General features: G+C 41.1%; 1 protein-coding gene across 1 annotated transcript in view; it reads left to right on the plus strand.

The window, feature by feature from the left end:
* The first annotated feature begins 1,022 nt into the window (after nucleotides 1–1,022).
* The window catches only part of Sdk1 (sidekick cell adhesion molecule 1), an 893,409-nt gene continuing 879,121 nt past the window's right edge, over nucleotides 1,023–15,310 (plus strand). Inside the window, exon 1 of the mRNA XM_058582451.1 lies at nucleotides 1,023–1,269. Within this exon, the coding sequence (XP_058438434.1) occupies nucleotides 1,023–1,269 (247 nt within the window). The remainder of the gene's footprint in view (nucleotides 1,270–15,310) is intronic.

Genomic DNA, 15,310 nt, shown 5'->3' on the forward strand with positions numbered 1-15,310 from the left:
AAGGCCCTTCTCCCAGACCCGCCCACCGCACGGCGGGAAGCGGCCGGCGCAGCGATCCTCCTGGCCAAACATGACCTTGGACTCTTCTCCAAAGCCATGTCCACTCCTCTGAACTGGCAGCGGGGTTGTGCCCAATGGGGCCTCTTGCTACTAGGAATGAAAAACCCGTTTGCGCTCGTTTCTCGTTTGTAATTACAGCAACTTGGCGCGTAACCACCCAAGCACAGAGTCCGCGGGTGGGAGCAGGGCGGCTCCCGGAGTGCGTGGAGGGGCGTGCCCGCATGCCCCCTGCCCAACGACCCAGCAGTATTCGCTCGCCCCGTTGCACCTGGGCGGGTCCCACCTGGCCCACAGCACCTGGGCGCCGGACAGCCACGGGCGGGACGAGGCGGCGCCACCCTGTTCGCGCACGCCGGGCCAGCGAGCCCGCCCGCGGAGCGCGTGCCGAGACGGCGCCGACTGCAGTGTCCGCCGCAGGTCCCTAGGGGGCGCAGCCGGCGCGGGAAGCCGCCAGAGCAGAACGCCGGGGCCGGCGCGAAATTGCAGGCGGGCGGGCGCTGTGAGTTTGAAAACAGGCGAGCGCGAGGGGGCGGGTCCGGGCGCAGAGCCTCCTCTCTCAGCCAATCAGCGGAGGGCGGCGGGCGCGGGCGGCGCGTGCGACCGGGCTGTGAATGGGGCGCGGCGGCCGCGGCGGCCAAGGCGAGAGCCGGCGCGCGGGCGGGCGCACTTTCTCCTCAGCGCCGGGCGGGGGCGGCGGCGGCGGCGGCGGCGGCGACTGCTGCTCGGCGCCCGCGGACCCCTTGGAGACCGCGACTGGCCCGGCGCTGCGGCCGCGGGGCGGCGGCCGCGAGTGGTAAGGGCGGCGTGCTGGGCGTTTGCCCCCGACAACTTCTCCCGGCCGGCTCGCGGACCCGGGACGCCGCCCCTCAGCCCCGCGCCGCTGCCCGACCGGGCGCGTTCCCGCGGAGGGGCAGCTGCCGCGTCCCTGCCCACTCCGGCGCCCGGGGTGGAAGCCGCGCGGCATGGCCCGGGGCGCACGGCCCTCGGTGGCCGGCAGCGGCGCGGCGCCCCCTGAACTGGCGGGCCCTGGGCGGCCGCGGGGGAACCCGCCGGGCCGCGACCCCGGCGCCGACCCCCTGGGACCCCGTGCGGCGCCCGAGACCCCCGGCCGGGGCGCGAGAAGGTGGGCAGCAAAGTTCGGCGCTGGTGGCCGCAGATGGTGGGCGCTGCTGACGCTCCAGCTGCACTTGTTCCGGGCGCTGGCGCAAGGTAGGTGGGCGCTGGAGACGGGCGCCGCCGGGGGGCGCGGGCCTGTTCGTGGGCTCCGGCGGGGCGGGCTGAGGCCTGGGGCGCCTCCTCGGTGGGCTCGGATGGGCGCAGGCCGGGGGCGCAGCCTGGGTGGCCTGGGGTGGGCGCAGACTGGGTGGACTCTGCGGGGGGCGCCGCCCGGGGTGGGCTTCGGCTTGTGGGCGCCGACCCGGGGGCGCAGCATTGCGAACTTTGCGAGCGCGAGCTTCTGGGTCCCCGACTCTGCCTCCGAGTCCCCAGGTCGGGACTGCGCATCGCTGGGTCTGGAGGCAGCTGTTGGGTTAATGCGGTGTGCCTTTAATCCGCGCCGGAATCGAGGAGAGGGAAACTGAGCTATCTAGAGAATGCACCGTATTTGCGGCTTTTTTGTTTCCCCTGAAGCGAAGCCGTGTACAACCTTTAAAGTTACGGCCCCACCTTCTCCTTCAAAGCACGCCCGAGTCCCGTCCCATTGCTCTGATTGAACGTGGGTTGATGAGTGTCTGAGTCCTCGCACCGCAGTCTTGTTAAGGACGGTGACATCGGCGGTGGACTTCAAATGTCAAGTGCCAGTCACTTCGAGTCTCCCTTTCCAGCTCTCTCTCCAGGGCCCTGTCCTCCTTGGAGTCCCCCAAGTCCTGGTTCCCGACCCCAAGTGGGTGCTGTACAATCGGTGGAGCAAAACTTTCAGCGTCCACAGCTTTTCCACTCCGCTTTTTCTCCCTCTGTTGACTTGTATTTAGAATACAGTGGTGATCTCTAAAACGGGGAGAGGGAATCTGCTGATTTCAAATGACCTTTTGAAAAATGGAGATGTAATCTCTTGGGAAAGAGCTTTCCCACCTAAATCTGAATTTCCCACCTAAACCTTTATCAAACCTTCTAGGTAGCATCTTCTTTCACAGAAGTTTGCTGTTAAAAATAAAGTGTTAATACTCCTCTTTGGTGGGGTCTTTAAAACACATCCGTGAACTCGTTTTGCTGTTATCTGCTTTAGAAAAATTAACTGTGGTATTCATTACCTGTGTCCTGAAATATTGCCACACTAAGAAACTATATTCTGGGTTTGATGAAAGTTGCCAGCATTAGCTGTGTCCTGTGTCAGGTGAAGATGATTTAGGTGTGCCAGTGATTTCAATGTGATAACATTTTAAAGGTCTGAACTCAGTTATGATCAGATAACATAACTTTTAAATTAAGGCTTATCTAATGTTTTCTGAGTTGGTGTCTCCCTCAGGCTTTCATAAATGCCTCCTTTGGTGTTTTTACTACATGAAAACAAATTGCTGTATTGCTGGTTAACTCTTCCATTACTTAAAGAATTTTATTTCACTTATTTGTGCTTTTTTTTTTGCTTAATGATTTAGTCTGTGAGAAAAGAATTGAGTCAATTTGTAAAATGGCATCTGTAGATTGTCAGAAGTCAGTTTTGGGTGAAGAAATCTCAATCACTTAGGATGATCTTTAGAATAAGAATGGTGTTTCTTCTTTCTAAGTAACTTGCACTTTATAGTAAGACCTATATATTTCAATATTCGAAGATAAGTGTAAAATTAAAGTGATGGGAAAAAAATCCATCAGTGGCTTTGTTTTGAAGTACATTGCATGTAGTTAGTTTTCATCAGTTGCACTTTGAAGACCATATAAAGTGTTAGGTTTTTACAGCTGAAACATTAATGAAAATCATTAATTAAAAAAACCTAATGTAACATGAGCTTTGTTAGGGAGGACTGTTTTATTCCTTGTTGCCAGTAAAAACATTGGTACCTGTTTTACATTTATATGGTTTATGAAAGTGTACAGGTTTTTTAGTGTAAAATTTCAAATAGGTTGTCACAAATTTTAAATTCATTGACAGGTTTCTGTTCTCTGTGCTCTGTGAAATGTGTAATATATCCATCATTTTTTTGTATCATATTGAAAATGCATATTACAGAGGAGATGTCACCATTTGACAAAAGCTCATGTATCTTGAAAATGAAAATTCTGATACTGCCATAGAGATTTCTGATGGAATGATGAGTTGGTCATATGCACAGGAATGCATTCTCTTGAATCTCATCAGATAAAATGTAACATTCTAAATGGAATAGTTACCACTAAGTTGGAACTGGTGATAAGTACCATATCATTATTATGTAGCAGGGTGAAACTATTCCTAATTGCTCAAGTGTTTTCTCTTGGCACTTCATGTGGGTAGGCTTTGTTAAAGGATCCTGGAAAAAAAATAAAAGGCAACGTTTTTCATTAAAAGTTATGTGTATTATTGAAATAGCTACAAGAGGAAATGTGTGAAATGTGAAATGCTAGATTCTCATCTGCCAAATGTAACTTTAGTATGTTAGAGTTTCTTCTTTTTACATGGGAATTCCTCATGTATACTCTGCTTATTGGTGTGTCTGTACTTTTTGTGGATTCCTAAGAAGCCAGATCTGATTCTGAAAGGCAGGTGGCAATGCATGCTTTTCTATGCTGTCCACCAAGGAGCCAGCTGTGAGTGGTTTAGAAAGATGACTTCGGAGGCAGTGGGTGCCTCCTAAGTTATCACATGAATGCCTTTCTTTAGCTCTACTGCCAGACATTTTGTAGACTTATTGATTCTGGTCATGCTTAGAACACCTTACAGACTGAGCTTGTATCCATCATGCCAAGAGGGATAGGAATTTTTTTGGTTATTCAGAGTCCTCAGTTTCTCATTTGGAGTTAGACTTGTGGTTCACATTGCTGTGTTAGAATCACCAGAGACAATTGGCAAAACTATAGAGGACCAACTCCTTTTGTTTTTGAGCCACAACTTACTTTCCAGGTGATACACTGGTGTTTGAGAAGCATTAACACACATTACTTTGTTTTTCCTCACTCTAGTCATCTGCCTTTTTCCTGAAAACTGTAACCCAGTGTTTCTCAAACTTGGTTTCATGTTGGAGTCACTGGTTTGCTTTAACTGATGTAATGCCTGGATCTTTTTTTTTTTTTTTTTTTTTTTTTTTTGAGAGAGCGAGAGAGAGCGAGAGAGAGCGAGAGCGAGAGAAGGAGAGAGAATATGAATGAGAATGAATATATTTTTTTTGTAGATGGACACAACACAATGCCTTTATTTTTATGTGGTGCTGAGAATCGAACCCGGGTCCCGCCCGTGCTAGGTGAGCGCTCTACCACCGAGTCACAATCCCAGCCCCATGCCTGGATCTTACTTCCAGAATTTGTTTGATTAACTAGAAGTTTGACCTGGGTATCAGGCTGGTGAGAATTCCCCAGTTATTGTTATGTTTACCAACATTTGAGAGCTGCTGCTCTTGTTTCTTTGTATTGCATTTCTGTCCTTGTGTTGGCTAATCACATAATTTCATCCAGTTCTGTCACTATTACCCGGATTCCTAGGATCTGGACCACTTTCCTCAGGCCATTTCCCAGCCGTGGGTAAGGTTCACTAATTAGGCTTTTTTTGTGACTTATTTGGAGAAATTACAAAACCGTGTTTATTGGGATCACTACAAAACTACAAATCTAGCTTCCTTTTAAGCCCTTATTGCTTTCCTTCAATGCTGAAGTGCTTTGTTCCTTCTCTGAACCTTCCCCTCACAACTTTGTAGTTTGAGTTTTAGTTGAAATTTCGGTTCCAGACCAAGTTTGGAACCTACCTTGCTCTAGTAGATAGTCTTTCTTTCTTCCTTTCTTTTTTTGGTACTTCCTTCCTTTCTTTTTTGGGAACCTAGGGGCACATAACCTTGGAGACACATCCTTAGCCCTCTTCTATATCTTATTTTGAGACAGGGTCCTGAGTTGCTTAGGGTCTTCATAAATTGCTGAGGCTGTCTTTGAACTCATGATCCTCCTGTTTCAACCCCCCCAGTCTTATGCTTAGTAAGTACCCAGATACTTACTGAATTAAATATCATTAGGCCACTGCATATTTTACAGATGGCAACTAGTCATTTGATGGGTGACTATATAAATAGTAAGTGGATTGTCACTTATACAGTCTGAGTGTGTAGCCACCTGTAGTCTTTCCTTCAGTGAGCCATTATGTATCAGGCACCAAGGGCTTATTTATTTTTCACTATGACTCCTGAGTGCCAGATAGCATTTTTTTTCCCCATCTTACCAGTGAGGAAATAGCACTGAGAGAGAAGTAATTTGCCTAAGGTCCCAGGACTGGGGGTGGAGCTGGTGTTGGAGCTGGGGGTGAGGGTGGAGGTAGAGCTGAGGGTGGGGGTGGGGGTAGGGAGTCTGAATCAGTGTCTGTGAATATTAACCAGAGTTCACAACCATTGGATTAGAGTGTCTCCCATGTAGCCTCTGCCTTTATAAGTGGAGTGGAGAGTGGGGAGCAATCTGATCCTAATTTCAGGAAAGAGATGGGAATAATGTTTTAAATAACACATTGAGTTACTTTAAGTCTCAGCTTACTTTACATTTATGATTGAAAGATAATAAAAAATTAGGTAATTTGGAAGACAGAGAAATGTGTATTTTCCCATGATAAAATGGCTATTGCTATTTTGGTGTATTTCTCCCTCCCTTCCATATTTTTCATAACATAACTTCAAATTTTAGCTGAAAGTGGGTTGTGGCAGTCTGTTGGAATTGAATGGGCCTTTCCGAGTGGGACTGGACTGGATCAACCATATCTTTGAGGAACATTTGGTAAAGTCTCTTATCTATACTCAAGTACATGAATTTAAGACTTTTAAATAAAGAGACAAGAGTTTGTACAGATCTGTCATTTATTAGGTCTCTTTAGCATGCATTTTGTCTAACATCTGATAAGTTCAGCTACATTCTGGGATTATTCCTGGCCAGAAAGTTTACCATACCCTTAAATCTTGGGGCAAAACAAAGTGGAAGATTTTAAGCAGGCAATTCAGTGGTATCAAATAAGACGTTCTAGTTAAATTCTGTTGCCTTTATATTTTCGTCCTAAGGGTACTTGCATCATTTTTGTTGATAAATGAATTTTGATATTTCAGGTGGTTTACAGCTTATAGTATCTTCTCCCTGCCTTCTGACTTTCCTCGGTTATCCCTGAGATAGAGACCAGTTATGTTGGATCACTAACACTAGAATTTAGGAAGGACACAATATGGATGAAAACACTGGATTTCAAGTAGGTCATGGCTTAAATTTTTCTAAAAGTGAAGAAAGTGATAGTTAGACTAGACCCCCTTTAGTATCATGCATGAACATTGAGTGAAGTCAAAGTGGGAAATGAAAATAGATGGAAAGGTATAGTATAAAGGGTTAATTACCTTAAAATAAAAGGTATTAATGTAAGTTTCATTTGGTTAAATACTCCCAGTAAGAAGTGATGCCTTTCTACCTAATGTAATTGAACATTTAAATCTATCTAGACTCCTTTATTGTAATTAAACTTCAATTTTTTATAAGGCATTGCCTTAAATTCCCCTCTAAATCTAAATTTAGATGTACTCTAAATCTATACATCTTTGAATCAAAAGGGCATGAACATTTGCATCCATAACCCTGAGGGAGAATTGATTTCATCATCTGGGACTGCAAGTATGGCACCTCCTGCCCTCCTATGGCAGTACATAGAAATTACAGTGATAAGCTTTTCACTGAGTAGCCCATATGTGGAAGTCTGTCAGTTTGACAGACCACTGCCTGCCACTTGTTGGTTCTATACCTGAGACATGTTCTGGAGAAATTTATTATTAGTTTTAAAACTTTATTACATTAACACTATTTTTATTATTATATCCAAATATAGAAATAAAAAAATACTATGGGAGCATTGCCTTAGAAGACTTATGTTTGTGCATTTGCTTATTCTAGTATTTACATTATTTGGCTTCCTGACAGTAAAGTCAGAGACTTATTATGTCAGCATGGCTCCAGTCTTGTGTGTGTGTGTGTGTGTGTGTGTGTGTGTATAATTTCCTCTCTAATAAAGCTTTCCTAGAAACACGGATGTGGCAAGTGGAAAAGACTTTAGGCTAAATGTTAATAGCCCTGGCTTTTATCTCATTCCAAAACTACCTGGCAATATGAGCATGTTTGTTGGCCTCTCTGTCTGTTTTCTCACCATAAAAGGAAGGGGGGAGGCTGGGGTTGTGGCTCAGTGGTAGAGCACTCGCCTAGCACTGCGAGGCCCTGGGTTCGATCCTCAGCACCACATAAAAATAAAATATTGTGTCCATCTACAACTAAAAATTAAAAAAACAAACAACAACAACAACAACAACAAACAGGTGAAGTCCCCCCTCCCCCCCAAAAAGGAAGGGGATTAGATTAGATGTTCAAAATTGTTCTGCTCTGATTCTCTGATCTTTATGTTATATCCTTTGTAGCCTTCACCAGAGTCTTTGGGTGTCTCCTATCTGGGATTCTGTAACTCCATGTCTTAGCTTGTAGAACTGACTTCTTTTCATTTTACTTTTGTAGAGTATTTATAATGCTTAAGTCAACTGAGGTGTAATATAAGGTGCTGTCATCTAACAGATAATGTATTTACTCTAGCCTGAAAAAGGTTCATGCTCAAAAATTTAGGTTCTGTAAAGCAAATTAGTGCCATAATTTATCAGTGTATATCTGAAGTTTGTGGAAATAAATTTTCTTAAAATGGGAGATGGTTATTTATCTAAATGGCTAAAAAAAAAAAAAGGACAAGACTAATAGAAATCTACTGGAGGCAATTAATGCATCAAAGAAATTTAAAAAGAAATAACAATGGTTAGGAGAATGTTTACATTTACTGGACAGTGATCATAAGTAATTAAAGAGATTAGCAGATGATGTCTGTTGATATTTCTGTGCTCAACCTAATGTTATGTTGGTTTAATTGTGTTCATTAGTAAATCAAAGAGTTCTTAAAAATACCAATGATTTTTTATTTTAACTGGTTTAGCTGGCATTCTGTTGCTAATGCAGACAATGTCTATTGAAGTTAATAGCTATCAATGAAACAATCCAGTTTCTTGACAGCTGATGTGTCAGTCAAGTAAATTTATTTACTGACCTTTGGAGATCAACTTGTTGAACATGACCTAAGACTATAATTTTTTTCAGTATTTTGGCCACACTGTGTTTTTTCTTTTTGATGATTCTGCTCGGGATTGAACCCACAGGTGCTCTACCACTGAACTATATTCCCATCCTTTTTTATTTTTAAAAATTTGAGATAGGGTCTGGTGAAGTTGTGATCTTACTGCCTTCAAGCCTTCCAAGTAGCTGGGATTACAGGCATTCACCACCCCACCTGACTGGTTGTATTTTTTTTAAGAATTATAATTTTAATGGATAAGGCATGACTTTGGAGAGAGTGGTTTAGCCCATTCTCTAAAGCCCACTCTCCAAAGTCATGCCTTATCCATTAAAATTATAATTTTTTTAAAAAATACAATGAGTCAGGTGGGGTGGTGAATGCCTGTAATCCCAGCTACTTGGAAGGCTTGAAGGCAGAAAGATTATTACAAAGACAAAATTAGCCTTGGGTGCTGTTTTGTTGCCTTTTCTTCCTTTTATAACTCTCCTCAGATTCTTTACCATGAGAGGTTTTCAAGATTGATTTTTACAAAGATGAATGGTATTTCCAAAAACTAAAAATAAAAGTGAAGTAACCAAAAAATAACTATAGTGACTTAGGGAGTAACTATAGTGACTTGGGGAGTAATCAGTTGCTAGAGTAATAAGTGGGGGAGCACAAGTAGTTAGGAATTTTAGTAACTCAAGAAGCTTATGAGGAATATGTTTCAGATTTGGGCTAAGGAGAGATCTTTGAATGTCATTAAGTATAACCTGTTATATTTAGGGCAATCATATCCAGATATATTTTTTTTGTGTGTGTTTTCTTCCCCCATGAGTGAGGGCATGTTTTCAAAGTGTAGGGCAGTTCTGTCTTGACTTCTCCCTGGGTGTTACATGTGTTACAAAAAGAATGAATATTTTGATTCTGTGAGAGGAAGCCCTTCTATAGAATAGATGTCAGCATTGATTTTATACATGAACCACCAGATGGCAACAGAAAAAGTGTTTATATAGGATATAATCTGTGGTTTACACAGCTAATATTTTTTTCTTCTGTGATACATGCCTCTTCTCAGTATACTTATAAAGTTTTTAGTTAAGACAATTTCGAGTTTGTACTACCTGAGAATGTACAATCTAATCACAAAATAGAGTAGTGATACAGTATCATTAGAAAGAGATTTTTATTTACATGAGTGAATGCATAAACTGTTCCCAAAGGAAGTGAGTTTCTATGGATGTCATTTTATCATTTATATTATTGTATAGTCATGCTTTTACTTCCACTTTTTAAATTCTGCATTTATTCATCTCTTATGGTAAACTGTGATGATTTGCAGAACATAAAAGAAAGTGTGGTTCTTACCCTAAAGCATTTTATGTAACACCTTTAAAGGGAGGAGATATATGAATTTACAAACACTAAGCATATTTATATATTTGCTGACCAAAGGTATTTTTACTTTATGTAAAATTTATTTTTACCTTGTAGGCATAGCCCCCTCTTTTGAAAGTGTGTCATCCTGGCTCTTAAAGTCGCTTGCTTAGCTAATGTTTCCTGAATGCAACCTAGAAACTCAGTCTGAACTGCTTAAGCGGGGGTGGGGTGGGGTGGGGGGGGTGGATAATTTTATTGGAGAGATCTGGGAGTGTAACTAGAAGGATACCTTGAAACTTGGGCAAATTTATAATTAAGGCCTACCTCAGGAATAACAAGAGTCAAGTGCTCATGTACACAGACTAGCAGGCATAGTTTTTCTAGTCCTCTTTTCACAGATGGGACAGCACTTTGTGAAAAGGGACAGACTTTGATACCAAGTCTAAAATTTGTGAGATGATCAGATTTGTATTTTAAAATCATTGTTGTGGGAGGGAGAGCATTGTTTTTGTTGCAAAACTAAGAAAGGGTAGAAGAAACCAGAATGAGTGACTATAGATGAAGTAGGCTGTAGCAGAAACGAAGGTGGGAGGAGTGGGCAGGCTGAACTGTGGTGGTGATGCTAGAGTGAGAGATTAGGAGGCCAGAAATGAACAGGATTTGGTAATAGGTTGTATATGGAGAGTAAGTGAGATAATGTCAAAGGTGATATCCAGGTTTCTAGCTTGCATGTCTAGTTGGTTATTCATTGAGGTTGGACCATCTCACTTGGAGCAGTTATGGTCATGATTCTGGTTTTGAATGTATTAGTGTGTTGTACCCTGGAGGCATCTGGAAAGAGCTGTTAAGAAAGTGCTTATATAAATGAGTTTTGAAATCTGAGAAGTCTATGCTTTTGGTATAAATACTTAATGGAGATGGGATAGTTAGCAACTTAAGAGAATGGGCCTGGCATAAAACAAAACTGGCAAAATCAGTTGCTAGATGTGCTTCCTTGGGTTCGCTTCGTAATCTTCTTCAAACCTTATTTTTCTTATCCCTGAAGAATTGTATAATAAGTATATAAGTAGCCTTTGAGAATTGATATGATTTTTGGGTAAGGTGTTTAGCACCTTACCAAGTACATGCTATTTTTATTTACACTTTGGTGGACAGGCCTTATGCCTCAATCTTTTTTACCCTCCATAGCAATAGAGATCAGTGAGCCACTGTAATAGAGTGGGAGTGTAAACAACTGACACAACTAGAGACGTATTCTAGTAGTAGTAATCTGGCTATGATTTAATGGGTAAATTGCAGGGGGAGGGAGTGGAATGGTGAGGGTAAGTTAGGAATAATAAATATTTGAACTCTGGTAGTATTGGAATGGTCAGTATTGCTCCAAGAGGTGAATGAGATGGGGACCAAGACCATACATTGGATTTGTTGATGAGGTGAGAAGTAGTGATCCTTTTTAGTATAAGTTTTCTGGGGTTCTCAGAATAAAGTATGTAGAAGCTGATTATGGGTAGGGAGAAAATGGAGGCAACAGGTGTGTTCTTCTACTGTGGAAATTCTCAAGCAGTGAAAGAACCTCCAAGGCATTTGAAATGCATAATGACAAAATGATCTTAAAATGCCTTGGGAATACTCATCTTTTTTTTTTTTTTTCTTTCTAAATTTAAAAACTGTTCTTGAGACTGGGGGAGAAAAAGTGGGCTGTTGTCATCTGGCAAAATGGTATGTATTCATCACAATTTTGTTATTTCAGTTTCATATTTTATGACTACTGGAAGCTTTTAGCAGCATTGCTAGCAGAGCTGATATAGAGGACTCAAATCCCCACCCCACTGTAAACACGTAGAAACTGGACAAAAATAGAGCAAGAATAAACCAAAGCTTTCTTGGGCTTGAAAGACCAGGACATGCCCAGATGCAAGAAATGCAAATAAAGCTTGTGCTGGGACAGTAATCAGGAGCTCCAGGCCTGTGACAGTTTCAGATCTGGATATGGGTTGCAAGGGCTGGGTCTGGGAGTCTATTAAAGGAGCAGAAGACTCAACCTTAGGTCTGCATAAATTTGGAAGGTGGAGTGGAGGTACCCTGGCATAAAAGATACCCTTGAAGGGCTGTCCCATCTGTGAAAACAGGACTAGAAAAACTATGCCTGCTAGTCTGGGAAAGTGCAAATAAACTGCTGTCCTCCTAAGGTAGTGATAATTAGGATTAAAAAAATAAACCAAAAAACAATCTTAAACTTAAGTCTGCAACTCACAGTGGGGGTAGGTTCAAATCCAACATTTCTTCCAGTGCAATTAACTCTCATACTGAGAAATTAGCACAAAATCTGGTCCCGAACTATGGAAACTAATAGAGCCCTCAGAAGTAAGTGTAAATATAGCAAGAATAAACAAAAGCAAATTAAAAACCTAGGACTTTTGCAGAAGAAATAACTTGTGTTAAAGATGAACTTGCAATTCAAAATGGCCCAGCCACACAAGAAAATGAATCACTGTGAAGGAGAGTCAGCAGATGTTATAAATAGGAGAATTAGTACTCCAAGAGGTAGAGATGATAGGACATGTGAAAGAGATTACTTGGTTAAAATTATTAGCGATGAAAGAAGTAAGACTATAATGAAAGAATAGATTAGAATGGGAACATATAGATCTGGAAAAGAACCAAATAAAACTTCTGGAAATGAAAATTATGGTCATTAAATTTAAAAAAGTAACCTCAAAGGACAGGTTAAACAGCCAAGTGGATATAATTGAAGAGAAAACTATTGATTTTTAAAGATATTTGAGGAAATTGCTTGAGTTCAGTACTGAGAGATAAAGAGATGGAAAATGAGTGGTTAAGATTCATGAACTTTAGAATGAGAAAGGCTAGTATTACCTTCTGTAAGCTTCTAGGAAGAGCAAGTAGAGGAGAGGCACTATTAGAAGACATAATGGTTGAATATTTTTCATAATGCAAGGCCTGAGTTCTTAGGTTCCAGGATCACAAGGAACCCCAAACAGGATTGGTAAAAATAAACTCATAACTTGGATACATTGTAGGTGAAACACTAGAAAGTAAGACAAAGCAATTTGAGGCATACAGATAATCTAGATTAGCAGGTGTTTTATCATGAAGATATTTGAGTAACAGCTTCAAAGTACTGAAGGGGAAAAAAATCATCCTAGAAGTCTGTCTTCATATAAAGAAATATTTTTTAAAAAGTGAAATAAAGATTTTGTAGATAAAGACAAAGTTGACCATTTATTTGCTTTCACTGGAGTAACTGCTAGAAGATGTACTTCAGGAAGAAGGAAATTGAAATTGGAAGGAGTGAGATGCAAGTAGCTAAGTGATAGGAAGCAATGTAGTGTTACCTTTTTTAAGTTTGTTCTGTAAATACTTGTGAAGTAAGGAGAGTCAGTAAACCTATAAACCTGGGTTCCACATCAATGAATTAATCCAACCTTGCATTGAAAATATTTGGGGAAAAGAAATTGCATCTTCACTGAACATGTGCAAACTTTTTTTCTTTATTCCCTATACAATATAACAATTACTTATATAGAATTGTATTATGTATTAAAAGTAATACAGAGATGACTTAGAGTATATTGGATGTGCATAGTTTATGTGTAAATACTGTGCTTATTTAAGGGACTTGAACATCCACAGATTTTAATGTCTGGTAGGGGAGAAGGGCTGAAGATCCTGGAATCAATCCCCCACGGATACTGAAGGACAACTATATCAGCAATTTCCATTGCTAATGTTGTAATATGTACAGATTAGCTCAAAGAGTGTGAGCTATGGGGTGTAGTGAATATAGTTAGCTAAAGAGTGTGAGTGGCGGTAGAGTGGATGAGTTTGAGATGTTGGTCAAAGGAAACAAAATTTCAGTCATAAGTAATAACATTAAAAGTTCTGTTTCACAACATGGTGACTGGAGTAAATAACAGTGTGTTCTTGAAAATTGCTGAGAATAGATTTTAAGTGTTCTTGCCATAAAAAAGTATTTGAAAGAACACACATATATTAATTAACTCAATTTAGCATATTCCACATGTATACTTATTTCAAAACATGTTGTATATGGTAAATATACAGTTGGCCTTTGAACAACACGGGTTAGAGGCACTGACTTTTCTGGGCAGGCAAAAATCTGTGAATAATATTTGATTGTCTGAAAGTTGATAGCCTGCACTTGACTGGAAACCTTACTGGTAATTTAAACAGCTGTTTAAAGCATATTTTGTAGGCTATATGTATTATATACAGTGGGAAATAACTGGAACCACAGATACCACAAATTTTTACTGTGGCATGTCATTTACTAGAGAGAACTACTCAGGTTGAGATGGTTAATGACATGGTGTTTTAAACGGACACTTGAACTTGCTGCATTGGTGACAGGAGGTGGCTACAAAATTTTTACAGTAGGACAGTATAGGCTACAGTTAATTGTAGTTTAAATTTTTTTTTTTTTTTTTTTTTTTTGTGCTGGGGACTAAACTTGGAGTCTTGTACATTGTAAACACAAGCTGTACAACTGAGCTTTTCCATTAGCCTGCAGTTGTGACTTAATACTGCATCTTACTGTTTATATTTTTCTCCATTTTGAATGGCACTGTACTGTGTTTTGTCTGTAAGTTTCTATAAATTTTAACATTTTCCGTCTACACTACTGAGGATTGAACACAGGGGTTCACACATATGATAGGCAAATGCCCTATTACTGAGCTACATCCCAGCCCCAAATTTAACTTTTTATAATGAATTTGTGTATATTATATAGTAGAAAATGATAACATGGACTAGTCTATACCTATTTTATATATTCAAGACATATCTTTTTCTTTTAACGTTTCAAGGCTAAGCAGTTTGCAGGCTTTTCAAATTGTTGCAAATATCAAAAATAAAAATAAGAACGAAGGGTTGGGGATATGGCTCAGTTGGTAGAGTGCTTGCTTAGCATGCACGAATCCCTGGGTTCAATCCGTAGCACCACAAAAACCCACAAAAAACCAAAAACGCAGAACTACTGCAAGTAACTGGATCCATGCAGTTGAAACCCATGTTGTTCAAAGCTCAACTATATACAGTCTTTGCCAATTAGAATAAATTTTAAAAAGTTGGAGCGACAGTATTAGTTCAGTCAGTGCTTTAAGTCACTGTATGAGGCAACAAAGGCACAGTCAGTGAAACAGTTTCTTCCTTTGTGGGCCCTGTGGTTGATTAGGACATGCATACTTGCAGATACAAGGCAGAGCAGTTGACACTGGAGGGCCCTTTAAGCCAGACAGAAGGCTCAAAACTGGGGAGATGAGGATTAAAGTGGGGATGCTAGTGGGCATTTTAGACTCTGGGGATGCAGAGTAGCACTTGGGAACACAAAGATGAAGAATTCTAGAAGAAAGAGGCTGAGTAACAGAACTGAGGAACTCAACTCTTAGATAAAAGTTATCTTGCCAAACAGGAGTTCAAAACATCAAGACCTTCCTGTTTAGCTGATATATTTGGAATGCTGTCTTTATATTCTGAACGCTGGGGTCTTATTGTCATAGCCAATATTCTGTACAACCTTTCATAGCTATCAGAAAGTGCAAAGATAAAATACTTTTAACAATTGGAATGGAACCACCATTTGACCTAGTTACCCTATTCCATGGCATATACCCA

This window comes from Marmota monax, unplaced genomic scaffold (assembly GCF_021218885.2).
Source record: "Marmota monax isolate L192 unplaced genomic scaffold, Marmota_monax_Labrador192_F-V1.1 WCK01_AAM20220418_F8-fsc00148, whole genome shotgun sequence".
Classification (NCBI taxonomy): domain Eukaryota; kingdom Metazoa; phylum Chordata; class Mammalia; order Rodentia; family Sciuridae; genus Marmota; species Marmota monax.